Source organism: Elgaria multicarinata, chromosome 13 (genome assembly GCF_023053635.1).
Source record: "Elgaria multicarinata webbii isolate HBS135686 ecotype San Diego chromosome 13, rElgMul1.1.pri, whole genome shotgun sequence".
Lineage (NCBI taxonomy): Eukaryota > Metazoa > Chordata > Lepidosauria > Squamata > Anguidae > Elgaria > Elgaria multicarinata.
In genome coordinates this window covers 16894412-16921627 of record NC_086183.1, presented here as the reverse complement: position 1 = coordinate 16921627, position 27216 = coordinate 16894412, and the positions used below count along the sequence as shown (strand labels likewise).

Genomic DNA, 27216 nt, shown 5'->3' with positions numbered 1-27216 from the left:
AGAATGCTAGCTTTGCCCTGAAACAACTCACAGACAGTGCTTGGGATAAATTACATAAAATGACTAAACTGGCACCCATTTACTCCTGTATAAAGTACTTTTAACACTTTCAGGCTTCTTCATATCCTTTTTAAATCTTGCACGCTCCTTTTTGCAGTATCAATCTGCCATAGTAGTGTAACGAGTTAATTTCATTTTAAAGTGACTCTTTAACATAAATTATCGATTTTATTGGTATCACATTCCAATTGCATTGTATAATATATAAACAATTGGGGTATATCACACCAAACTGTGATAATTTTAGTTTCTCACTGGGCTGTCATGAAGCCAGGGAGGGGAAAACAGAAACTTAAAACGTGTCGATAAAATACTGGACTCATAATAGAAAATAAATCAGAAACCAAAAAATGCCTAGGTGAGATACTGGGTTCATAGAAAATAATGGAAGAGGTTCACTGTAGCCCAATAGCTGAGAAGTCCCCCCCCCCCCCAAGAACATTACAAGTAAGAAATCACTGATGCGCGTTTGCCGTATGAGAGCATTAATTCCTGTGTCATCATAAAGCTGACTTGAAACAGGATGAACTCCCAGAGTAAAATTTACTCCTGGGGTCCAGCAGACCTCTGCAGTGCTTTAGTCTGTGTACGTGTGTGTGTGTGTGTGTGTGTGTGTGTGTGTGTGTGTACACATACAGCAATGTACAGAAGAAAAATGACAAACCAGGAAAAAAATCAAGTGCGCCTGAAGTGGTACAACTGCAAAAATGGAAATTTGTGATACAGGCAAAAGGTTGGGTTATGCTGGGGATAGAAGGGGCCTCAGGTTAGATTTTTCCATTCTTTTCAATTGAGGTGAGTCTGACACCTGATATCTTAGTAAGTGAAACTTTTTTAAATTAAAAATGGTGTGAGGAGATAAAACACCACAGGACAACTGACCTCATAATTGTTGAATACGTGCAGCACGAAGCGATTCAGGGTTGCTAAAGTTTTTTTTAACAAATATTTCAAACAACAACATTTCTAGCTTAGGAAGGTTAAAAACTAAAGTTGCTAGTATTAGGTAAGTGATGTGCAATGTTGCATCCGCCCCCTGACTTTTTCTGCGTATTGGGCAAGAATGTGGGAACAGGGCTAAGGAGATCTGCCACAGGACCATGTTGCAATATGGCTGATGACCCTGTGAAGATTTGAGACCTACACATGCTTGGTTTTGATTTAGGCCTGAAGGCCTGGGAATCTTCTGATGCGAGGGGGGCATTCCTAATTTTCTTTTTTCTCCCTTGATTAGTTAGGTTTCATTTTCCCAGTTTTAGGTTACGAGATTGTATGTTTCAGTTTCTGTGTGATAGTATATAAAGGGGTGGAGTTAACTGTACAGGGCAGGAGTGGGAAGTAGAGAGAGAAAGAGAAAGAGAGAGAGCGCTACAGAGAGCCACAGAAAGAGAACCAGAGAGAGATCCTGGAAGCAGTAATAGCACTGAAGGAGAACAGCCAGGTGAAGGCTGGAGGGGGACTCTAAGCCAAAATACAGGTGTAAGTATAGCTAGGCTTGAGGAAACTGGTTTTACAACTTTTATTTTGATTGTAAATACCTTTTGAAATCTAACAGCTGTAAGTTTGTGTGATTTTGCCATATCATTTAACATAATAGTTGTTAAAACCTTGTTGTCTGGGGTGTCAATTAACCCCACGTTACTGAAAGGTACCAGGTAAAGGAGGAACCTTGACATATGATGGAAGGAAGTGCTCTTAAAGAGGCAAAATATCTTTAAGGAGCTGATCAAGGGGTCTAAGTAAAGGTGGAACCTTGACAGACCCGCTCTGCTTTTCAGGCTCAGAGCAGACCCACTTACTATGCACCTAACCAGATGACTCAGATGAGACCCAACCCACGCTGGCAGCAAGGGGGAAGACCTCAAGGTAAGCATGAAAGAGCTGCTTTGACCTTAAAGGCACAGTCTTGTCTGCCTCTTTACCCATCTGCAGGGAATGGGACACTGTCAGTCACAAATGCCTGATCCCTGGAGGTGGCCCTCACCAATAGGACTCTCCTGGTCTGACTGACCAGTAGCTTTGTGTTCTTTTCTCTCTTCCCCCCCCCCCCAAAAAAAAATCAGGCTTCCAGGGTATGCCAAACACCATGCGACAGTCTGGACCACGACCAGCACTACGCCATCTGGCTCCAGCGAGTAATGCTCAGCCTTCACGTGGCCTGCCAGGTGCCACCCAAAGGATTGGTAAGTGACTGCCCATTCTGTACGCATCCAGCATCAATCAGCTTTCTCTGACTTGGTACTTTTGGGGTGTTGTGTTGACCATTCCTTCTGGGGGCATGTAGTAGTGTCACCTAGCATTGAAAATCATGACGGTAGATGGGATTTTATTATTATTATTATTATTATTATTATTATTATTATTATTAATTTATATAGCACCATCGATGTACATGGTGCTGTACAGATAACACAGTAAATAGCAAGACCCTGCCGCATAGGCTTACAATCTAATAAAGTTGTAGTAAACAATAAGGAGGGAAAGAGAATGCAAACAGGCACAGGGAAGTGTAAACAGGCACCGGGAAGGGTGAAGCTAACAGTATAGAGCCAGAACAAACTCAAAGTTTAAAAGCTATAGGGAAAAGAAAAGTTTTTAGCTGTGTTTTAAAAGCTGTGATTGAGTTGGTAGTTCTCAGGTGTTCTGGAAGAGCATTCCAGGCATGAGGGGCAGCAGAGGAAAATGGACGAAGCCGAGCAAGGGAAGTAGAGACCCTTGGGCAGGCAAGAAGCATGGCATCAGAGGAGCGAAGAGCACGAGCGGGGCAATAGTGTGAGATGAGAGAGGAGAGATAGGCAGGAGCTAGACCATGAAAAGCTTTGAAGGTCAACAGGAGAAGTTTATATTGGATTCTGGAATGAATTGGGAGCCAATGAAGAGATTTCATAAGCGGAGTGACATGGTCAGAGCGGGGGGCCAGGAAGATGATCTTAGCGGCAGAGTGGTGGACAGAGACCAGCGGACTGATGTGAGATGAGGGGAGGCCAGAGAGGAGGAGGTTGCAGTAGTCCAACCGAGAGATAACCAGTGCGTGAACGAGAGTCTTGGCAGAAGAGACAGACAAAAATGGTCGAATCCTGGCAATATTATACAGGAAGAAACGACAAGATTTAGCTACTGCCTCGATATGAGGAATAAAGGAGAGCGAGGAATCAAATATTTCTTTTGATAGCATAGATTTTTAGATCATATGCAGCTTCTAAGAAGAGAAAAATAATAGCTCTGGATTGAAGTACACTTGTTGAGCAAAACTATTACGAACAGGATTATTATGTTTTGAACTGCTGGTAACTATTTGTCATGCTTTCAAGTAATAAAGCTATTTGTTTGATGTTTTTAATTCCATGATTGGATAAGCTTAATATTTGTTCTATTCAATCTTGTTCTATAAGCTTCTGATTCACCACTATGTACCTCCTTTTTAAATAGGAGTTGCTGCCACAGCTCCAAACTTAGTGACTCGACCACCTGTAGCTACCCAAGCTCCCAGGGCTGTTCCGCCGTACAAGTATGCCTCAAGTGTCCGCAGCCCCCATCCTGCTGTACAGCCTTTACAGGTAGCGGGAGAACCTTGACTTGGCAATGCCAATATCAAACTGCCGTTGCTGGAGGGATTATTGATTTAAATATTGGTGCCCTGGTTTTTGCTCTAGAGTTCAGAAACGTCATGGCCAAAGCCCTTCAATCTGTCTGAAATGGGGGGGCTGAATTTCTCTCTTCAGATCTGCTTTTCTGCCGCCTTGCTGGAATCCCAACATGATCCAAGTGAATCTGGTCATTGGAAAATTCAGATGAGCATTTCTCATGGTTGCATAATGAGATACAAAACAGCCATTCTTGTTTATTACAAATAATTCAGAAAACAGGTTTGCTATGAACGTGTGAAGTGTAGGCAGACATAAACTACTCAGCTTTGTGCAGAGTAGCTGTGTTAATTAGCCCAGAGAGCCCATTCACACGTTCGCTACACTAGCTGCAAGGGAATTGCACCCTATCTGTAGTATGGTACGGTGCATGGCGGTTATTTGGGGATAATGGAATCTATCCCATTCCTGCTGTTTTGTTAGAAACAGTCCTTCTCTGTCAGTCCATCAATCTCAAAAGTTTGAGTGTTATGAGCAAAAATAATTCTATTCCTCCCCGAAACAATGTGTTGTAATATTTGATGATGGCCTCCTCTTCCAAAGCTTTAATGAGTTACTTCTTAAACTAAAGCAACGTTCTTGAGCCTTTTTTCCCATTATGATGTGCCATCACCCTCAGCATTTTAGATGGTTGGTGCCTTCCAAAAGTGTGACTGGTTTTAATTTTTGGCATAGCTGTTTGACAATGTTAATGTTTTAAAACAAACAAAGAACCAATCCCCTTTTCAACTGCAATGCTAACAGACACATTCCTTATTCCGTAATAGGCCTCTCAGCCTGCTGTTCATGTACAGGGACAGGAGCCTTTAACTGCATCCATGCTAGCTGCTGCTCCTCCCCAGGAGCAAAAGCAGATGCTGGGTAAGCCATTCTTCCTTGTCCTAGATTCTGCCACCTCACGTGTTCACAGGTCACAATGAAAAGGTTAGGATGACCACCTAATTCTCACATTCTTAATGATTGACCCTCCTAGAAGGCTGTAGGTTTGATTTGCATGGGGTGGAAGGCAGCTCACCAGCTTGCATGGAAACCTTTCTCTGAGAAACTCTATATAGAGAACCTGCATTCTCTCTCATGCATGGATTTTAAGTCTGCCATGAGATTTAACATTGTGTTTTATGTATCTTTCAACTTTGTCTTGCTCTCCTGGTCCAGTCCCTTAACAGCAAAGGTTTAACTTGGTTGCGTGTTATAAAGATGGCACAGAAATTTAAACTACCCATGTGCTCAAGAGACATGGTGATAACCCTCACCCCACACCACCATGGCCTGGCTATGTGGAAGAGCCTTCAAATGGCATCCTATCTCTTGATTGGCTTTGTTTTTGCTTCCCTAGGAGAGCGTTTGTTCCCACTGATCCAAGCTATGCACCTCAGCCTTGCAGGAAAGATCACAGGAATGCTGCTAGAGATTGATAACTCAGAGTTATTGCATATGCTGGAGTCTCCTGAATCCCTCCGCTCAAAGGTAATAGACCCCCCCTCACCTAACCTCTGTGCTTTGCCACAGGTATCATTTTGGCTGGCTTGTTTGGGAGTGGTGGTGAACCTCATTTCTTCCCATTCTAGGTGGAGGAGGCTGTGGCTGTGCTGCAGGCTCACCAAGCCAAGAAAGAAGCTGCCCAGAAAGTAGGCATAGTGGCTGCTACCTCTTAAATCAGGGAGGCTGGTGAGTGTCCTGGCCCTGCTTCTTGACTTTTTCACAACATTAAGAGATGCCCTTCATGCTATGGATCTTTCTGTCCCCTATTGTGCAGAAAAGGAGCAAGTATTATTTGGTTCCAGGCTTTATCATACAAGGATAATTTGCCTTCCATGTGGGAAAATGTGTGGAAATTATCCCACATGTCTTTTAAAAGATGTGGTGATGGTAATCTGCATAATAAGTCAGTCAATTGATAATGAAGTAATTTCTCAAAATCACTGAAGAATTTCTTATTAGGATTCAGTACTCAGGATTGATTCCTTTCCCCTCTACCAACACAGCACCTTGATCTATGAACTATTCAGCAAAATGATCCTAAACTATCCCTGTTCTTCCTGAAACTGATGAGCTTGAAACAGCATATACTGAATTTATATGGGTAACAGGGAAGCTGTCCTGAAATTAATTCAGCACCTAAAGTGTTCTCTTTTTCTTTGTAGGTTGTGAAAAGCCAAATGGGGGTCCCTGAAGAAACTATCCGCTTAAGAAGTTTAGAAATAATGTTATCCTGCACATTTCAACATCATACAACGTATCTCATTAACAATATTTCAGTGTGTAAATCTCCTAAAATGCCTTATTTGCAAAAACGGCAAAAAAAACCTACACAAAAAAATCCAAATTTCCCTACAGCTTTTGGTTTCCAAGAATTAAATATGCAAGGTTTCCTTCTCACATCCAGGACAGAATTAACCACCTCCTGGCATTTTTCTGACTGAACATTTTCATTTGCGGTTCTTGGTTTTAATCAGACAATCCTGTTTGCAAAGTCTGGAATGTGTTTATCAATAAAGGAATAAAAGCATTTCATGAAATTGCCTGACTCTTCTTCCCCTCTCCTCTCCAAGCTCCCTAATGATTTGGCACACATCTTCGACTTGCTGTGGGTACAGTCCTTCGTAAACACTTGTACAAGTACCATGAATGTGAAGTACTTCAGATCACTGTGAGGAAGTTCATAGAATCATAGAACAGTAGAGTTAGAAGGGATTTTTAGAAGCTGTTTGTGATATGGGCCAGGACTGCTCTTGAGGGATTCAAATACTACTAAGCATGATCAAGTTCCCTTGGGTGCACTACCTAGCAGCAAACAGATACTTTAAAAAATAATCAGATGACTTAATTGTAAGAAACACTAATAACATTGTTCCTTATTTCTCACTTCCTTTTGCAATTCAAGTAGGCCAGAGATCTCTCTAATTTGCCTGTTCAAAACCTAATTACAAAAGAAGACCCCTATTGCATCCAACCAAAGGCCTCCATCTAGTTTGACACAGTGATCAGCTGGGTGCTGCTGGGAAGCTCAAAAGCAGAACACACAGGAAATGGTCCTTTTCTGTTGATGCTCCCCAGCAGCTGGTCCCAAGAGGCATGCTTCCTGTAAAAATGAGGTTGCATAGAACCACCCAGACTAGTGCTTCTAATAGCCTTATCCTCCATAAATTTGTCTAATTCCCTTTCAAAGCCAATTAAGTTGATGGCTAGCATCATACCTTGTAGCAACTTTAGTTTAAATATGCACTGTGTGAAGTGCTCCCTTTTGTCTATCCTGGATGTTCCACAATTCAACTCCTTGGATGATCCTGTGTGCTACTATTGTAGATTGTGGGAGGAAAAAAGTTGTGGTTATAGCTATAGCTGAATGGTGCATATATTACGAAGTGCAAAAAAGAACTGGTCAATGTGTTTCTTACCTAGAAAGTGTTTTAGGGGCTTTATTTTACACATACTGAAGCGTCCCAATATTGCTCCTGCACAGAAGAGCTTCCTAGTGGCTTGCAAGTGTCCCATGATAATTAGAGGATAATGCCATCTTTTCAGTCTTCAGGTACTGGATTTAAACATCTCTGTGGGGCCTACCCTCCAGAAAACAAACTAGTCTATAAACAAGTTATTTTCTTTTAAAATAATCTGACACCAATAAGCCCTGTTTTTCATCACTCCAAAGCTCTGCATATACCTGTCGCAGTTGGTCCAATAAGAATCTGTGTTAGGTTCAAGTTGCCGTAGGCCCAGTCTGGTCCACCTTGCTCAGGGGTGGGAAAGCGGCTCTGCCGTCCCTATTCGGTGCCCTCCATAGGTGTTGGACTGCAACTCCCGCCATCCGCAGCTAGCTTGTGGCTATTAGCAGCCTTGTTAGCTGGGGCTGATTAAGAGTTGCAGTACAACACACCTGAAGGGCACCAGATGGGGAAGGCTGGCCGAGAATGGCTGGGTTTGGACGACACGACAATCAACGGGGGGGGGGAGGCAACTGTTGATCTTGATTATTGTTTCTATAGGGGGTACACAGCGCACACACAACAGAGTACGCTATTTCGCCATTTTAAGCAACAGAAAAACAACTGGCTGCTCCGTTGCTTATCAAATAATCAACTGATTTAAGATGTGTGGAGGGCTCCCTCCCTCCGTCGAGTGCACTATTCCATTGGCCATAGAGTTCTCCGGCAGGAGCGGCGGAAAACACCCCTGCTGCTCCTATATAGAGGGCAGAACTCGCGATGGCTGATGGGATAGCGGCCAAGACGACAGGGGATTTGGAGCGGGGCGGTCCATGTTGTTTGGGGAGTAGCACCCCCTCCCCACATTAGCGCACGGTGAGTGCGCTATTTTAAACCCCCGTTGCCTAATGTGTCGCCGGAACACAGCCAATATATCCTGCTGTTTATTATTTATTTATTTATTACATTTCTATACCGCCCAATAGCCGGAGTTCTCTGGGCGGTTCACAATAATTAAAAACATTCAAAGTATAAAACAACACTATAAAACCATAATATAAAATACAATATAAAAGCTCAACCAAATAAAAACAGCAGCAATGCAAAATTACAAATTTAAAACGCCAAGTTAAAATTTATAGACTGTTAAAATGCTGGGAGAATAAAAAGGTCTTCACCTGGTGTCTAAAAGCATATAATGTAGGTGCCAAGCGAACCTCCTTAAGGAGCTCATTCCACAGCCCCGGTGCCACAGCAGAGAAGGCCCTCCTCCTGGTAGCCACCTGCCTCACTTCCTTTGGCAGGGGCTTGCGGAGAAGGACCCCTGAGGATGACCTTAGGGTCCGGGCAGGTGCATATGGGAGGAGGCGTTCCTTCAGATAACCTGGCCCCAAACCGTTTAGGGCTTTAAATGTCAATACCAGCACTTCGAATCAGGCCCAGACCTGGACTGGCAGCCAATGAAGCTGGAAAAGGACTGGCGTGATTCGGTCTCGTCGGCCAGTCCCTGTTAATAAACCGGCTGCCCTGTTTTGTACCAGTTGAAGTTTCCGGACCGTTTTCAAAGGCAGCCCCACTATAACGCATTGCAGTAATCCAAAGGAGAGGTTATCAGAGCATGGATAACTGTAGCTAAGCTATCTCTGTCCAGATAAGGGCGCAGTTGGTATATCAGCCTGAGCTGATAAAAGGTGATCTTTGCCACTGAGTTCACCTGTGCCTCAAGTGACAGTTCTGGATCCAAGAGCACCCCCAAACTACGGACCTGATCCTTTAGGGCAGCCTTTCTCAACCTGGGGCGCTCCAGCTGTGTTGGACTACAACTCCCAGAATGCCCCAGCCAGGGCTGGGGCATTCTGGGAGATGCAGTCCAACACAGCTGGAGCGCCCCAGGTTGAGAAAGGCTGCTTTAGGGAGAGTGCAACCCCGTCCAGGACAGGGCAAACATCACCTCGCCGGACAGATGTTCTGATTGGCGGGTCTTTTCCTCCTGACACCACCCAGGAATGGAAGATGGATTTGTCTGGAATAAAAACACTGACGGGGAAAACGCGCTTTCTTGTGAACGATGAAAGCGGGTAACAAAAACCAAAGCACAACACAGCGAGTCGGCAAGAGGACCGTCCCCGTCCGTCCCTAGGCTGGCGGGGCTCAGCGTGAGGGACAGCCCGCCTGAAGGAGGCGGCGTCGGGCGGCGCCTCCCCCACGGAAGGAGCTCCCTCTTGGGCCGCGGCAGCCGAAGAGGTTCCGGGTCAGGAGGAGGAAGGTTGCAGGCAGATGGCGGCCACCAAGAGGGTGCTGTACGTGGGTGAGTAGCTGAGGGGCAGCCCGGCGCGCGGAGGGTGTGGGGCGGGCGGCTGGCGGCAGCAACAGCGCTGACGGTGCCTTCTCCGGTGCGCACAGGCGGGCTGGCCGAGGAGGTGGACGAGCGGGTGCTGCACGCGGCCTTCATCCCTTTCGGCGACATCACGGACATCCAGATCCCCCTGGACTACGAGACGGGTGAGCTGGGGGGCGGGGGGGGGCCTACGAGGTCCAGCGCCTCGAGTGCCGGGGCGGCACCTCCGACCTGGACGGCCTTCGTGCGGGGAGGGGGGACAGTTCCAGCCCCCTTCCTCCTTCCGAGGAGGCCAGGCGGCGCCCCCACGTCATGCCCACCGCCCCACTCAGGAAGGGCCTGTGTGGCGCTCCTGCCCTCATTTTCCCAGTGAGAGGATTATTCCCTTTCAGGAAGGCCTTTCCCATCATCCCCCACCTCGTCCCACACGCCTTAGGCTTGGGCTTCACTGCTACCAGGACCTCTAAGGCCCCGGCCTAACCCTCTCTCCGCGAGGACACGCAGGCCTCACACTTTAATTATGGTGACCATATGAAAAGGAGGACAGGGCTCCTGTATCTTTAACAGTTGCATAGAAAAGGGAATTTCAGCAGGTGTCATTGGTATATATGAGGAACCTGGGGAAATTTCCTCTTCATCACCACAGTTAAAGCTGCAGGAGCTATACTGCAACTATACTGTGACCAGATTTAAAAGAGGGCAGGGCACCTGCAGCTTTATTATTATTATTTATTTATTTATTTATTTATATAGCACCATCAATGTACATGGTGCTGTACAGAGTAAAACAGTAAATAGCAAGACCCTGCCGCATAGGCTTACATTCTAATAAAATCATAATAAAACAATAAGGAGGGGAAGAGAATGCAAACAGGCACAGGGTAGGGTAAACAGGCACTGGGTAGCTTTAACTGTTGTGATGAAGAGGAAATTTCCCCAGGTTCTCCATATATACAAATGACACCTGCTGAAATTCCCTTTTCAATAGAACTGTTAAAGATTCAGGAGCCCTGTCCTCCTTTTCATATGGTCACCCTACTTTAATCTTATATTCTCCCTTCCTTATATCCTTTTTAGTTAGCGGTGAACAGGAGGCATAGGATTTTATAAACAAAGAAAGTTTTGTTAATTATAATAAGCTGTTGAAGTCACTTTTAAATCGTCCTAGCAATATAGGTTTTTTTCATCCACAATACTCCAGTATCGCTCTCTGATGGTTTAAGATTGTGAGGCAATATATAGAAACATTGCTAGTCTCATTTGAAGGCGAGATAATTGGAAGAGAGAAAATGCACAATAGACAGTGCAAATATGCGTCAAAAAGAAACTTGCTTTACAGATGCCCAGAGTATGGGAAACAAACAGAAAGAACTTGAACTCTTAATACATGAAGGCAAATACGACTTGATAGATATAACGGAAATTTGTTGGGATGACTCCTATGACTGAAATATAGCAATTGAGGGATATAACTTGTTCAAAAAGAACAGAAAAAATAGAAAGGGAAGCAGAGTTGCACTACATATTAAAAAATACTAACTCCTACACAGGAGGATGAGCCTGGGAGCCCCATCAAGAGCATCTGAATTAAAATTAATGGGGCAAGGAATAAAAGGAGCATGATAGTCAGAGTCTATATCTGACCACCTGATCAAAAAGAAGATGAGGATGAAACTTTTGAAAAGCAAATTGCCAGTGTTTCAAGGAAGTGTGATGTAGTAGTGATGGAAGACTTCAATTACAACAATATCTACAATTCCAACAAGGAAAAAAGATAGAAGACAACAGAAGAAACCAAAAAGCTTAGAGATGACCTGAAAACCAAAAAGGACACATATAGGAAGTGGAAGGAAGGCCAGGCCACAAAAGAAGAGTACAGACAGGTAGCACAGAACTTTTAGTTCAAGTTCTGAACTGTTAGCTCAAGGGGCGCTGGCTATATTGAGAAAAAGTTGTTCACAAATGGTAGAATGAAATATTTCTGAGCATATTGTTCCTTTTCACCAGATGACTGGCTAGTAATTTGCACCTATCAGTTCTGAAATGACAACTTAAGAGTGGGTTTCTTTTCGCAATTGTGTATTGATGTTTTCCTGCGTTGTGTCTTTGGGAGCAAACCATCTTTCTCTTGTATCTCTGCAGAAAAACATCGAGGTTTCGCTTTCATTGAATTTGAACTAGCTGAGGTGAGGATTTTTAAATCTTACTGAATTTTTCTCATCCTTTTCTCCATCTCTTTTGGTGAATTGCTGGTGGGAGGCAAGAAGGGAGTGTATTGGACAAAGTTTAATCCATCCTTCAAGGGGGAAGAAGTTGGAGATCAGCACAGAAAATTTCTTCTGGATTTTCCTGCGATAATTTTTCAGTTGTAGGAGTAATATAAAGACAAGTGACCAGTAAAGCGCAAATAGAAATGCCAGAAGCCAGCAGTGTTTGATAGCATTGCAGTTGAATAGAAATTCTCACAATTAGACTTTCCCCCAGTCCCTGCTGGCACAATTTAATTGTGGATATGGTTATTTTAGCTGAAGGGTTAAACCTTTGGCTGGTTGTTAAAAGGCTGGCTTGGCAGGGACCAAAGGTGCATTTCCGTTTTGTGTTTTAGATTGTAAGCCTGTAATCACAAATTTGTCTTCTCACCTTTAAAATTCATACAGTAACTGATATTTTTAGGTGCTTTAGAAATTCAATAGGATGCTGCTGCTTAACATTTGTATTGCACTTCCAAGCATTCTAAGGCCTCATCTACACCAAGCAGGATATTGCACTATGAAAGTGGTATATAAAAGGCAGGAGCCACACCAAGCAGGATATAGCGGTATGAAACCTTTATATGGTATGTGTCAATGGGCCCCAACAGTTGTCAGTGCACTTCAACAGCACTATAAAGCAGTAGTGTGGCTGCTTTCTTTTATATACCGCTTCCATACCACTTTCATAGTGCAATATCCTGCTTGCTGTAGATGAAGCTTAAGTGGTTCAAATGCACTATCTAGTTGTAATTCCTAAAATAACCTTTAAGGCAGGGCTGGGGAACTTGTGACCCTCCAGGGGTTTTTTTTTTTTGGACTCTGACTCCCAGTCAGACGCTGGGAGCTGTAATCCAACAACATCTGGAGGGGCACAGGTTTCCCATCCCTGTTGTAAGATCAGTCAGTATTATTATCCCCATATTGCAAATGGCTGAGAGAGAGAGGCTTCTGTAAATCCATTTAGTGTTTATGGCATAAGCAAGATTCAAACTGGGAGCTTCCTAATTCATAGTTCAGTGTCTTACCTACTGCGCATATTACAGCGGCATTGGCATGAGAAAGCAAATGTCTATGGTCTTTATTTACAATATATATCACCCTTAGGAGCATTGTGTTGCACAGTCTATAATAGATTCACTTGGAAAACTTATGTTAGGGAAATGTTGATATTTCTAATTGGGAGTTATTTGACATGAAAATCGTGATGATCCTGGGCTCCTCCACCTTTGCTCCTTGTTCTGGGGTTGGAAGATTATATCAGACTTCTTAGGGCCAGTATAATTTTTCAGACAGCCCACTATTTGGGATACTTCAAGCCTTCACATAGATTTGTTAGCCTTCAATTTTTCAAGTATTAATAGCGATGGCGATTAGAAGTTTGCTTTTCAAAATGGAAACAGAAGCTCCTGAAGACTGTAAAAGTTGATGGGCTGCAAGCAAGTATTTTTGAAATTGCTCATCCCACAGACAAATTGTTTCTCTCAGTTCGTAATACTTGTTGGTGTGTAAGTGGGTGAGCTAACAATAAAATATATCCTTTTCCTCTCTTTAGGATGCTGCAGCAGCCATTGACAACATGGTAAATCTGTCTTTAGATTCTTACTGAACTTTGTGGCATTTTTTAATGATCCCCGCCCCTCCCCCTGTCCCATCCTGCTCCGGATTCCATTTCGTAGTTTTGAAGCTGTATCTAGTTCAGTGCCATGGCAATGCACCATGAGCAGGTGGATTTCTGATTTATTTACGTGTCTTCAAGTTTAGGTGGTTTCCATGAAATGTTAAGGAGGGCATTGATATCAGCCTGTTCTCCTGCCACCAACACAGCACAGTTGTCCCCTCTTTTGTGAGGAATCTATTTTTAAGTCTGCAACATCAATCTGTCAATAAAATCAACTAAAGTCTTCCCACGTGCTTCTGGCTGGCCTCTGTGGGGACAGGGTCTGATCCAGCATGACTCTTCTTATGATCTTAAATTGTGGATCTTTCTTTCCTTTTCTTTTTTTTTTAAAGGGCCCAATTAATTGGCTTTGATTCCAGGCTTGTGACGAGGGCAGGAGAACTTGCTGACTTCATGCTGAGCTTCAGTTAAATGGGTGAGCAGCTTGTGGCCCTCCAGATGTTTGTCATACAACTCCCATCAGCTCCAGGCAATATTGCCAATGGTGATGGATCATGGAAGTTGTAGGCTGAGTGATTCTATTATAATCAGTGGTATAGAAATGTTACAAATAAATAAATAGGCCAAAATTATCTAGGGGGCCACAAGTTCCCCACACCTGTGGTGGAAGGTTACTGACCCTGTGATGTCTTGGCTTCACCTGAGATGCCCACAAGCTACCTGACAGGACTATCCACACCACTAGCACTCAGGACCACTCAATCCCCCGTGCTGTGGACGTGTGTGAGGGTTTTGGCCTACTGCTGCCGCTCCTGTCTCGACTTTATTCTTCAGGCCCTACAGCTCCACAGCTCAGCAACCTAACCCTCAGTTTCCCATTCCGCTGCCACCATTAATTGTTCTCTCCTCAGTCACTCCTCCACAGACCACACTAGTTGTTTGAAAGTAATTAGAATTTATTAACATAAATAAGTGTGTGTACATAAGCTTATTGGTTTCCTTAGTTGAAATGTGTATGGTTGCAAGGTTCTAAGCGTATTGGTTTCTATCAGTTCTTTCTTTAAAGGTTCCACTATGGAATTCTACTATATTCTCCAACACAAACCTTCCTATTCAGTATCTGCCTTTCACAGAATCATACACTTTAACTCTCTTATAATCATCGACTTCTCTCATAGATCATACACCTCACTCTCATATGATCATACACTTCTCTCACAAAATCATACACTTCTGTCTCATATCATACTCCTTACTTAACTGTCTTCCTGTCAGCTCAGACTCTTTGTATATAGAGAGCTACATTTCTCCTGCTCCTCCCACTCTCACACATCCAATCCAAGCACTCCCCCACAACTATCCAATCAGCACTCAGGCATTTACCACCCCACCCCCCTTCTGTACCCAACCTGGGAATACAAATTGTAAGTACACTGAGGCGTACTTACTTCCTGGAACTTTATGCATAATATAAACAATAACCTTGCAAATATTTACATTTACGGTATATAAGGCAGCAGAACATCACAGACCCACACAAATCATAATCTTGGGATAAAAAAAAAAGCAGGAGTAGAATAAATATAGGCATCTCTTTGTTTTTAGACTATCAGGTGATCATCAGTGAAACTGAGACATGCCAGAACATATTCCATCCTATTTTAATTTACTTTTGCTCTCAACACTCAGATATGAAGAAGAGCCCTATAAGATATGAAAGCTTGTAGTACTCTTAACTAGTAGCAGATGCTGGGAAGAAACAAAACTGGTTGATTATAGTTTATAATAATAAAGACATAGGAGGGGTTATATATATTTTTGCACAAGTCTTAATTTTATGCACATGCAAACTTAATTATGATTGCTTTAGTCAAATGACAGCCTTAATTTTTGTATCTTAAAAATAATCCCATAGAATTAGAATGTCAGTTGTGGCAAATGAAATGCCCAGGCTGCTTAGTGCCGTGGAAGAAAACAGATAGCATGACAACTGACTGGCATTCAGTTTAATCCACTCAAAACAAAATATGTGGCTGTGAATATTATCTCAGAAGTCAGACATGAAACCTGGAGCATGCTGTGTCTATTTGGAGAGCCAGGATGGTGGAGTGGCTAAAGTAGCCTTCCCCAATGTGGTGGCCACCAGGTGTGTTGGATTGAGTGCCATTTTCTTAGTAGAAATGTGAGGTACAAATCAAATAAATACATTGTAGTCCAATACATCTGGAGGGCGCCATGTTGGGGGAAGATGGGCCAGAGTGTTGGACTAGGACTAGGGAGGTGCAGTCGTGCTTGGCCATGAAGCTCACCTCAGTGACTCACCTTGGGCTAGTCACTCTCAACCTAACCTGCCTCCCTGGGTGATTGCAAGTATAAAATAGTGAGGGGCATACACACACACACATGCTGACCTGAGCTCCTTGGAAGAAGGGGGGGATAAAAAAGTTATTAATAAATACTATCCCCCCACCCTGCTTTTTAGAACGAGTCTGAGCTCTTTGGGAGGACAATCCGTGTCAACCTGGCCAAACCAATGCGGATTAAGGAAGGATCCTCTCGCCCAGGTGAGTTAGGGCATTGGGATCAGGAGGGACCACAAGCCTTGACTTTCATTGTGCTTGGCAAAGGCATTCCAGATCGCATTGTTTTCTATTTTACATTGGTAGTTTAAAAAAAAAACAGTCATTTTTCTCTCTGAGCACCTTTTGTTTCCCTTTGACAGTCTGGTCAGATGATGACTGGCTGAAGAAATTTTCAGGGAAGACACTTGAAGAGAATGTGGAGGAAGAGGGGGCAGAGCCGGCCCGGTCAGAGGCTCAGGAGGTACAAGGGCTTGGGGGGCTCTGTAGATTCTGCATGCCAGGATGTGTCTCTTACCTGGAGAATTGTGACCTTGGAGCAGATCTGTATGAGGCTTCTTCCTGGGAGTCAGATGAACTTGTTTAGCACTTTCATTCCCCCACAAGCTGCAGGGTACCCCCAGTTCAGCTTGCATGATCTCCTTTCCCGTTTGTATAGTGAATGGCAGTTCACACCAGGCTGCCTGGGAACCTAGTGTAGCTTGTTGATATATAACTTAGATTTCACAGATGGTGCTAAGGCACTGAACCAGAAGCTGGCAAAGTTCCATGCATAAAAGTCTTGGAAGATCACCACTTAGAGGTATTTTTATATATAGTCATAGGCATAGAAATCTATTAAACAAATAAATTAATCACAGCAGCAATAACAATAATAACTATAAAGTGCTTTGAAGTGTCCCAAATGCTTCACCTACATCATCTCAGTCATCCATGCGATAGCCTTGTAAGTCAGGACAGATGGGTCTGCGTACGTGCAAGAAGCTCTGTCTGTTTTTTCCTGCTAGGGTGAGCCACCAGCAAAAAAATCAAGGGTCAACCCCCAAGTATACATGGATATCAAGATTGGAAATAAGCCTGCTGGTCGATTAAACATCCTCTTGCGATCGGATATTGTACCTATGACCACCGGTAAGAGAAGACTCCTCTTAGGGGCTGTGGGGTGGAGGCTGGGAATCGCAGACTTCTTCCTGGTAGTATTCTTGAATCTCTCCCATGAGGCTGGAACCTGCTGAAAATGAATAATGTCTTCGTACTCATCCCCAGAAGCTCAAAAAGGAGGGGGGGGGGAATTAAAAGTTTGAAAGTTTACTTGCATTTGTCGATTTAAAAACTATGCTATTATTTGAATGTAGTCTCTGATTCAATGTTATTAAATAAATATTTGTTTTTATTCCACCCTTCGCCTTAAGAAATTGAGGTGGTGTACATGTTCCACCACCCTGTCCTCTTATCCTCACAACAATCTTGTTGAGGTAGATTAGGCTGAAGGATGGTGACTGGCTGAATTGCACTCAGTGAACTTCAAAGCCGAGCAGGGATATGAACCCACCTTTTCCTGCTTCTAGTCTGGTATTCTGTTTACGAGACCATACAGGTGGAAACAGTGACTAGAAATAATTCTTCTACCCATCTTGACTAAAACCCATCTTCTACCCATCTTGACTAAATTTTGCCACAGAAATGAGCTTTCTACATGCATTCATTCATGGATTATTGAATTTTCCCATTAACATGTCAGCCATCTTGAAAAAGAGCAGCCACAAAGTCCATGCACCAGAATTGGCATGTCTACCTAAGTTTAATGTGTTCCTACATGAGTCTGAAACACATAAAACCACCCAGAGAGCTTCAGCTATTGGGCAGTATAGAAATGCAATTGATCAATCAAAATGAAAACTTCAAGATTCTCTGCACATCTATTGTTTTACAGAGTCTATGACAGGTCCAGGACAAGTAGGGAAACAATTCCCTGTTCCCTGCAGCCCTTCTGAGGGCTGATCAGTTGACCTTCAGCGGTCTTTGCAGGCTGCATAGAGAGTGGCTGGAAGCTGCATGGCCCATGGGACGCAGGTTGCCCACATATGCTGTAGTGGGAGATATATTGAAGTCATTGCTGCAGTATATTACCCTATTTCTTCGATTCTAAGACGCATTTCCCCCCCCCCCATATAAACATCTCTAAAAATGGGGTGTGTCTTAGAATCGCGGGTGTGTCTTAGGTTTTTTTTTCCTGTTGGTGGTACTGAAATTAGTGTGCGTCCTACAATCGATGGCGTCTTACAATCGAAGAAATACGGTAGTCTGTTTATTTCTGTATACGTTGAATGCTATATTTTTATTTTTAGATAGCAGTGACTTTTAGCTTTAAGCAATAAAGTTTGTATATGTTAAAAAAAACCCAATATGGTAGAGTTACCCTAGAGAAATGAGTGTGGTAGAATTATCAGGGAGGTATAGCTCTCCTAAAGAAATGAATGTGGCTCTCGCAATTAAAATATTACTTCACGTCAATGCCAGGGAGGATTAGGTATTATTTTAAAATGTAGTTATTGCCAATATTTCTGTATCTCCTTCAGGGCCAAAGCATTCCCAAGACAGGTTATGTACAAAGTTAAAACATAGCTAAGATCAATTCAAGACAATTATATTAAATCATCAGTCTCAGTTTTCCACTCTATAGTCCAACACAGCAAGACCAATTAAAAAAAGATAGCAACAGTATGAAAGATAAAAGGTCCATCAGAGCAATTTTAAGTAAAAGCAAGAGTAGAACAAGGTTTTTCAATGTCTGTTTACAAGCTGGTAAGGAAGGGTGTTCCACAAGTATGAGTGCCACCAAGACGGCCATCTTAAGTGATCTGTCTTTGTAGTCAAGAGCCTGTGTCACCTGTCTCAATTCTGTACTTCTCCTTTCTCTATTTTTTTCCCTGCAGAGAACTTCCGCTGCCTGTGCACACATGAAAAGGGCTTTGGCTTCAAAGGGAGCAGCTTCCACCGCGTCATCCCCCAGTTCATGTGCCAAGGTGGAGATTTCACCAACCACAATGGCACAGGGGGGAAATCGATATATGGGAAGAAATTTGATGATGAAAACTTTATCCTGAAGCATACGGGGCCAGGTAGGATGTTGCTGGGGCTGCTTACTTCAATAGGGAATCATAGCTACAAGTTTATTCGCACTTGTGGCTGGTGCTCTTGTCTATTCTGAGCTGAAGGAGCAGGGCCAGGCGGTTGAGAATCCCAGGTCCAGCTAGTTTGGAGGCCGCAGCACACACTGCCTCTGGCCTGGCCGGAACATGCCCCGGTGTCTGCCCTATGTTGGTGCAGGAACATCTTGGCTTTTATCCTGTTCACACACCTCGCTTCTCTTCATCTCTCACCAGCCATGTTTCAGCCACCGCCGCAAAACATTGAAGTAGTCCTCCTAGGAGTGGACTACTTCTTGGAGTGGACACACTACTTGGAGTGTGAGAGCAAAATTTCTGAGTGGAGCTTTTTAAATTGCTATTTTAGGATTCAGAACAGGATCCCCTGTGGCTCATATTCGTTCATATCCAGAGGTGTAGGGAGTTCATCTCCAATTCATTGAGGCTCTTCTCCTTTTCTCAAAGAAGCCTAAGGGGTGAGGGAATTCTTAAAAGAAAACCTGTGAGAATAATGCAGTTTGGGTTTCTTTTGATAGGCTTGTTGTCAATGGCCAATTCTGGCCCTAACACAAATGGCTCTCAGTTCTTCATCTCTTGTGATAAGACTGACTGGCTGGATGGAAAGCATGTGGTATTTGGAGAAGTCACGGAAGGGATGGACGTGGTGCGACAGATTGAGGTAAGCAAGCCACAAAGTGTGGAACTTCTGTGTGTGTTTCCTTCAAGGTGTGGCAACCTGATTGTGTATCTCCTCTCTTTTTTCTAAAGGATCAAGGCAGCAAAGATGGGAAACCAAAGCAAAAAATCATTATCTCAGACTGCGGTGAATATGTGTGAATGTTTGTACAAGCAGAAGCTTGTTGGGAATAGAAAACAAGAAGAATATAACATCAGATCCCTCTGGATGAGAGAGAACTGTCTTGGAACACTTTGCAAATATGCATTCAGATACAAAAGGTCTTTATATATCCTCTGCTCAGAATTACAGAGACTTTAGAAGTCTATTTTGTACAGAACTTTTTCTCCTATAAAATTATAGCTATTTTTTTTACAGTTTGGTCTTTTATTCCTTCTGGTTACTTTCAAGTGTTCTTGTTTTTTTTAATTTCTTTGTATACTAGCTCGGCCTTGTTGGTCTAGCGTGCTCTGTGCCAATAGAATTTTAAACTGTATTGAGGTATATACCCTGGTTTATTGAAACAAGCCAAGTTCAAACTGTAAGGCCCCGCCTCCTACATGCACGACGCACAGGGACTCCGGAAGCCCTGCAGCGTCGGCCATTTTTGTTTTGTTTTGTTTTGTTTTGTTTTGTTAAAGGGGCCACGTGCACCCCGAAGACTCCGGAGAAGGTAAGTGGGTTTTTTTACTTAAGCCCCCCCCATCCGCTCCTGATCCCCTCCCATGCCTCCTGCCCACTCTTTCCCCGCCCTCCCTTCCCGTCCCCGATCTGTGCCGCCCTACGCCCTCCCTCCCCGATCTGTGCCACCCTACGCCCTCCCTCCCCGATCTGTGCCACCCTCCGCCCTCCCTCCCCGTCCCTGATCCGTGCCGCCCTCCGCCATACCCCTCTCCTGCCGGTCCGGCCTTCCCCCCCCCATCTCCCCCCCCGATCTCCCCGGCCCGATGGGCACAGCGCTCATATGAGCGCTGTGCCAGTCCGTGGCTTTTCCCGGCTACTCGCGAGTAAGCAAGTAGCGGCAAAAAGCCACGGACCTTGCTAGACGTTCCGCAGCCCCGGCCTCAGGCCGGGGCTGCGGAAGAGGCGTGCCATAAGCGACTTCGCTTATGACGCGTTAGGAGAGGCTTCAGCGTGGCCTGACCCCGGATTCCCCTGTGCGTCATCTGGACGCACAGCAGGGAAACCGGGCCTCACAGCGCGCTAAGGCCTTGTCTAGCAAGGCCCTTAGTTTTATGTGCAAATCAAGTCAATGCTTAGTTGTGTTTAAAATAACCCATGATTTCATAGCATTATTTGTGGGCCATCAAATCATGATTTAGGCATTTGGATAACTATAGTTAAGTCTTAGGTCTTTATAAGGCTTCTATCTCTTCCTGACATGATTCCCTGCCTAGAGTAAGCATGTTGGGTGTGTGAACACACCTGTGTAGTATCACAGTTAAGTTTCTTTGTTCATGTGATGAGAAATGTCATAGGGCTTGTTTTCTGTCCCTCATCAGGTAGAAATGACTCCAACAAATTCATAGAAGTAAACTGCTGCTAGCGTTGATGGTTTTTAAAACTTTTTTCCAAGTATTGTTGAGATCCTGTGAAGGGCAGGGATGCAAATGGGAGTAGCCAGAACTCCTGCTCTTTCATCCAGAGGGAGAGGTGGGTAAGAAATAAATTTATTATTATTATCTTTTCAAACCGATCCTGGCATAATTGCATAATAATATCCTGTGGAGAAGCTGATTGGCAAAACTTTCAGGACAAACGAGAGGAACGTTTTTCTTTTTTTTCACGCAGGTTAGAATTCTGGAATTTGCTGCCTGACTTTATCAGTGATGACTGAAAATAAAACTTCCATGTTCAGAGGTGATGCCGTACCTCTAAGCATCCAATCTGGGATTCCAGTGGAATCTCAGTGGGAAGTAACGCCTGGTTTAGATGGGCCTTTGGCCTGCCGGAGCAGGGCTCATCTTATATGAATCTTCAGTGGGAGCTGGTGCCAGGGGAGGCTGTGCAGAAGGAAATGAACTGAGGACACACATCCCCAGGAATGGGTGGTGCTGGTGTGCGTCTAATTGTTGGGGGAAGGAGAGGAACTGGCTCTCCAGCTATATACACAAGGATGGCCAAATCCCACCCCTTCAACCTTAAAATACTGAGGATTCTGCACAAACTTCCTGACCTACAGAGAGGTTTTGGTGTGGGAGGCAGTTGTGAAATATCTTCTGCTCAGGGAGATGCTTTGGGGCGATTGAGATAAGTGTTATTTTGGGCAAAATATGAGTTGCAAAATGGCTTCTCATTCTCTGTAGAAAAGAGAACAAGCAACCCCTCTGGCTCCAATCCCGTTGATCAGGAGAGTCAAGAAAACTGGTTACTGAAGGAGGTGGTGCAGAGGTTTATTCCTGTGCATAGTGGCCTCTGATTTAAGGCTTATTCCGAAGAAGGTAACCTGGAGCAAATAAAGTGAATGCTAGTTTCCCTGACTTGCCATATATGCTTTGTGCTTATATTATTTGCATTACTTGGTGGAGGGGGTTGGGGAGCACTCTCATATTTCTCTCATATATTGGGGGCTTTCCAATAAAGCATTGGAAGGCCCCCAACGGGCGCCTAAGGTCCTGCTACCACCAGCCCACCTCTTAACCCACCCACCCCCATGGACCTATGCAGTCCAGACCACGGTGAGCTACTTGCAGAGGAAATTATGCCAGAGTCCATTTTTCAGTGTCGACTGTATGCGGGGGAGGGCCCTGCTGCTACGATGCCCCTCCTGCCATGGGTTCGTTTTGCTCTGCCTGGATTAATGTCGGAAATGGCTCAGATGACTTGTGTGACCAACCAAGCCACAGCTACAGCCGGAGGGGTGGGATGTGCCACGTCTTCTAGCCATTGGCCAAGCTGGCTAGGGCTGGTGGGAAATGTAGCCGCAACACATCTGGTGGCCACCAGGTTGGCGAAGGCTTGAGTTCGGTTATGCGTATTGCGTCATAAGGTGTACATGGCTGAAACTGGTACCATTTGGCAAGTTCGCTTGCCTGTATCTTAAAATATCCAGTCTAACTGCTTTATGTGGGGCCAACCCCGAATCAGACCATTTAATACGATCAGAAGCATAACAATTTCCCACAGTGCTGAGTTCCAGAAATGTACTGGTGTTTCTTGGGGTTTTTTTTGTTTTGGCTTACTGTGGAAAGGGATTTGCATGACCTCTAGAGAGGGAACCATGGACGCCCCAGGAGTAATCTTGCTGCTCGGGGGAGATGTCATTAACAGCAGTAGCCTGGGATACGACGCTATGGATGGGTCTGGGGCTCGCCATGTTGCAGATCCCATCTGTTTTCAAAATGTTGTATGGGAACCCTGAGAAGACTGTTGACACTTGACCAAAGCCCTCCGTAGCAGAAAGGAAAAGGCCTGTTTTGGAACAGGAACCATATAGGAATAGGCAAAAGATGCTTCCAGATGAGCCCCTAGCACTACCAATCAAAATTCAAGGTGCAGGTATTTTGCCTTTTTTCCTTAATAAATTTATTGTAAGAAAAAAATGGGGAAAAGTGGTGGGAGAATGCAGGAGGGTTACAAACAGAAGATGAGGACATACGAGTCCCTGGAAGGCACGCACAAACCTTCACAAAGCCTTGCCTGGAAGCATCCCCAATCTCTCTTGAGTAGATTTGTACCACTTGGTGATGGCAAAAGATCTGTGATTCTGGACCATTATGAAGATTTCATTGTGCTTGAGACTATATGGGTGATGTTACTGGCATTTAAAAGAGAGAGGTCCAATGTGGGCAGGCTGGAATTCCAAAGTTTGGGAGGATAAACTTCCCCAACAGAAAGCTATGTATTTCCTACATATCAACCAGTATCCAACATTGCTACAGGTTGTGGCAGAAATAATTGCAAGATCCCACAATATAGCCAGGGAGTGACAGCAGAGGCACTTTATTGTGATATATGATTTGACTGTTATGAAATCTGCACTTATAATAGAAACAGATGAAAGTCCTAGGTTAGACAAGTTGCTTCTAATGCTTGGTGGATTTCATATCTGCCTGTCATATATCAAAACTGAACAGGACACTAACTCCTTCGATAAAAGACCCTAAATGAGACAGGAGCCAAATTTCTGGGATAGAAATTAAACAACCTTCTGATTTTGTTGGGAAAACCAAGGAATGATTACTTCAAAGAGGCTTCTGGTGCTGTTTCTAGGGAAGGCATGAAAGTCTGATCATAGAATAATTTATTTCTTACCCGCCTCTGTTTGGATCGAGGCAGAGAACAATAAGAAGTATAAAATATATAAAACTGAATTAAAAACTTGGTATACATTATTAAAACATCCTAAAATTATAGCTTTCTTAAATGCTAAAAGACTATTAAGTTGATGAATCTCCTCCGGCAGGCTATTCTACAGTCTGGGAGCAGCAGAAGAGAAGGTCCTCTGGGTCATTGAATAGTAGAGTTGGAAGGGGACTCTAAGGCCATCGAGTCCAACCCCCTGCTCAATGCAGGAATCCACCTTAAAGCATCCCTGACAGATGGCTGTCCAGCTGTCGGGACTCATGAACTTACTTACTTCATGAATCTTGGTCTCAAGGTATTGCATGGAGCCCTAAAGAAAAGGTGTTGTTTTCCGTACTGTGAACTGCAGCATGCAATGCAGTGATGAGAGTTCCTTCAAATGTTCCCAAGAAGAGGCAGGTTCTCAACTGATTTTACCGCCTTGCAATATCAGGCACCTCCCCAAGTCACTTTGTCAGGCCCCACAGTGACATGGGTGGGTTGATCATGCTTCTGAGAAACATTTCACTGAAATAATGATGTAAATGTTTGGATGGACAGGGGCTGCAGTCAACAATTTGAGGTACGTAGGTGTGAGAAAGCAAGCAGGCTCATTTATCCATGTGCAAATCTCTACATAGCAACCTTTTTAAGAAAAGGGGAAGATTCTGGAAAGAAATAAAAAAAACACAAGCTGCTTTTACTTTGTTAGGGCTTTAGAGTTGGAGCACAAGGGGGGAATAGGAAATGTATGTTGGTCTTTTCTGGGATTGCATGTTAATTGTTTCAGTGTTTATATAACTGAAATAAACACAAGAGTGTTCTTGTAGCAAAAATAATGCTTTGAGTTTATGGTTAAAATAGTTCATAATTTCAGAACTGGTGTGTGTGTGTGTGTGTGTGTGTGTGTGTGTGTGTGTGTGTATTTATTTATTTATTTATTTCCAATTATATTGGAAATGGTTATAACGCAGATCATAGTAAATGGTCTCGTTTGGAGTTGGCCCCATGTAACACAGTCAGCGTGGATATTTTGAAGTACAAGAAGATTATCTCTACTAAATGGTTCCAGTTTCAGCCATGCACCTGATGACATAATTAGCAGCCCCCTTTGTGGAGGGGTCAGAAAGGGGAATTTTGCCCCAACAAAGTTAGTCAGATTGGACAGTTTGGAATTGTATACACTATTCTCCCAACAGATGTGGTTACTTTTCTCCATGTGTCTTGTGACACGGTACATGGATGAAATTATTGGCCCTCCAAAGGGTTGGGGGGGCTGCAACCCCCTAAACACCCCCACTAGTTGCGCATAAGACTGTCAGTTTTGGAGATGCCACAACTTTTGTAAGTTGTCCGGGTAGTCCAGCCTTTGTACTTTATGATGTAAGTATTTTGACATGGGCTCTTGGGACTATTTTCAGCCCACAGGAATTCTGTGAGCTTATTTGAGTCTTTCCTGACTGACCCATGTAGGGATGGAGTAACAGGAATTGGCTCAAAGCTTCTGCAAATGTTGCATGAAAGCACACGGCAATTTTGTTCAAAGCAAATCTCTATCTATGCAGGTATCACTTTTAAAGGCAGATAGCGACCCTTCAGTGAGTTTATTTAAGAAACGATACAATGACATCACAAATCACTTTGTAAGGGTGGTAATAGAACAGCAACTGTTAAGGGAGACATTGGAGATTGAGACAGAGTGTAACCGTTTCCCTGTTCAGTAAGGATTGTGTCCTGGCGTGGGAGCCATTTCACACATCACGCAGATGCAAACCTGAGTTAGCCACCTAGTGTAGACTCTCGCGGAGCTGCAACCAGTCATGGCTCCTGGATGGGTCTACACGGGTTTGATGTATGTGTTTGCTGCATTCAGACATCCGATTACTTTAGGAGAACACCAAAAACTGTAATCCATGAAGTACTCTTGAGATGATCTCAATATATCTCATGGAAAACAAGAGGAGAGCTGTACATATAAGGCAGTTTTGGGATGGATAAGGTGCAGTATATTCTCACCACCTTCAGCCACTCTACACACCAATGTACGTTTTAATTTTTTAAAAAAAAACACCTCTGGACTTTAATGATTATTCTTGGTATCTTGGTTCTTTGTCTTAGAATAGTGAAGACTGAGTCTGACATCCACTCCAGGAAAATGGCTGGAGTTTTCATGGAAGGAATTACAGCATTGCCTGAACCCATATGCTGAACTAGGCCAGGGCTGCAGAGACGTCTGTCAGTTAGCTGCTCATTTAAATGCTATTGTCTGCTTTGCCTTAACTATGGCAATCACATGGGGCAGCACAAAGACGGCAGGAGGAAGTCTGCCACAGAGATTAATTGGGTGACAGTTCAGCTGTTTTAATAACCTCTATGTCTCTGATGGCTAAAGCAAAAATGGTGCATGTATGCAGGGTGGGGGAGGTCCAGGGTTGTTAGAATGCAGCCCATGGTGTCATTTTTGTAGCACTTGCCAGTGAGAGTCTCCCTTTCATAGAGGGATGCCAGAGAAACTGATCCACTTGGTCGGCCCACCCTGCTCACGCCCTCCTCCTCGTCTAACTCTACTCCTAGCAGGGGAGCGATCGCCGGGCCCCACCTGCTTTGAGCAGGAAGCCGGCATGCATCACAGCTGCCAGCGTTAACCTTGTGCTGAAATCGCCTGCAGTCCTGCCTTGCTACTTGTGGCAACACTCCCTCTGCAGCACAGCCTCATGGGAGCAGGAACGAATCTGTGGCTGAACCACAGGCGGCATATTCTGATGGGGCAACACGATGGAGCCTGCCAGGCAGGGCGATCACCTCTGCCAAAGTCCTTGCGTGGTTCAATGTCTTCTGCACAGGACCAGTCCAAGACATTGGGCTGCCTGTGGGGAAGGACAAGAGGTTGAATAGAGAGAAGCTGACTGGGCCAGCAAGTAAGATTTTATCCAAGCCTGGCGGTGGGCCACCATCCTCCACCACACCTGGAGCAGCAGCCTGGGTGACCCACACAGCCCTCTTACCTTGCTGCTGTTTCCCAGCAACTGCCACCAGACTGCCTAATAGTTGTGCTTCCCTAACTTCTGCCAGGATTTTTCCTTGTTTAGGATTCTGCCCAGTTAGAATCAGTTTGCACAGAAGTTTTGAGATGCTGGGAATCTCATGGTTTAAAAGAGGTTTGCACCAGTATAAAGAGAGATTGGACAGCATGCCAAAGGCTCCTAGGTTTCAGGAAGGGCAGCGACTCGATTCTCCAGCTTTCTTTCCTCCAGGCAGCCAGCTGACCAACAGTCACATATATCGTTCCTTGCAAATTTAAGTCTGAATGACCTTTTAAAAACCCTTAATATGAAAGGGGTAAAATAGAGCATAGTTATGCAAAACAAGCATATTGATTTGCAGTGTTTTCAATTTAATTTAATTTTAGG

General features: G+C 44.1%; 2 protein-coding genes across 5 annotated transcripts in view; both read left to right on the top strand.

Moving 5' to 3' along the window:
• The window catches only part of PABPC4 (poly(A) binding protein cytoplasmic 4), a 563337-nt gene that overhangs the window by 10389 nt on the left and 525732 nt on the right, over nucleotides 1–27216 (top strand). For 2 of the 3 annotated variants that reach the window (XM_063139845.1, XM_063139847.1), the window contains 7 exons: nucleotides 1839–1926; nucleotides 2124–2243; nucleotides 3490–3617; nucleotides 4472–4565; nucleotides 5041–5171; nucleotides 5273–5372; nucleotides 5849–6213. In XM_063139845.1, the coding sequence (XP_062995915.1) occupies nucleotides 1839–1926; nucleotides 2124–2243; nucleotides 3490–3617; nucleotides 4472–4565; nucleotides 5041–5171; nucleotides 5273–5359 (648 nt within the window). In that variant the 3' untranslated portion in view covers nucleotides 5360–5372; nucleotides 5849–6213. Of the gene's footprint in view, nucleotides 1–1838; nucleotides 1927–2123; nucleotides 2244–3489; nucleotides 3618–4471; nucleotides 4566–5040; nucleotides 5172–5272; nucleotides 5382–5848; nucleotides 6214–27216 lie in introns of those variants that run through there. The other variant, XM_063139846.1, reaches the window with a different exon arrangement.
• Nucleotides 9391–19899, top strand: PPIE (peptidylprolyl isomerase E). Of its 2 annotated transcripts, XM_063139989.1 has the most exons (10): nucleotides 9391–9437; nucleotides 9533–9631; nucleotides 11610–11653; nucleotides 13272–13298; nucleotides 15820–15901; nucleotides 16060–16160; nucleotides 16705–16828; nucleotides 18634–18819; nucleotides 19383–19525; nucleotides 19615–19899. In XM_063139989.1, the coding sequence occupies exons 1-10, from the start codon at nucleotides 9407–9409 to the stop codon at nucleotides 19681–19683; spliced, it is 906 nt and encodes a 301-aa protein (XP_062996059.1). In that variant the 5' UTR covers nucleotides 9391–9406; the 3' UTR covers nucleotides 19684–19899. The 2 variants fall into 2 exon arrangements, with proteins under 2 accessions (XP_062996059.1, XP_062996061.1); XM_063139991.1 differs by lacking the exons at nucleotides 9391–9437; nucleotides 9533–9631 and adding an exon at nucleotides 13730–13812.

What these genes read in the sequence shown, in the direction of transcription:
- PPIE (XM_063139989.1), top strand. Translation starts at nt 9,407, where the DNA reads ATGGCGGCCACCAAGAGGGTGCTGTACGTGG. An exon ending in TTGAATTTGAACTAGCTGAG is followed by an intron (nt 11,654 to 13,271) that starts GTGAGGATTTTT and finishes TCCTCTCTTTAG; the next exon opens with GATGCTGCAGCAGCCATTGA. An exon ending in GGAAGGATCCTCTCGCCCAG is followed by an intron (nt 15,902 to 16,059) that starts GTGAGTTAGGGC and finishes TCCCTTTGACAG; the next exon opens with TCTGGTCAGATGATGACTGG.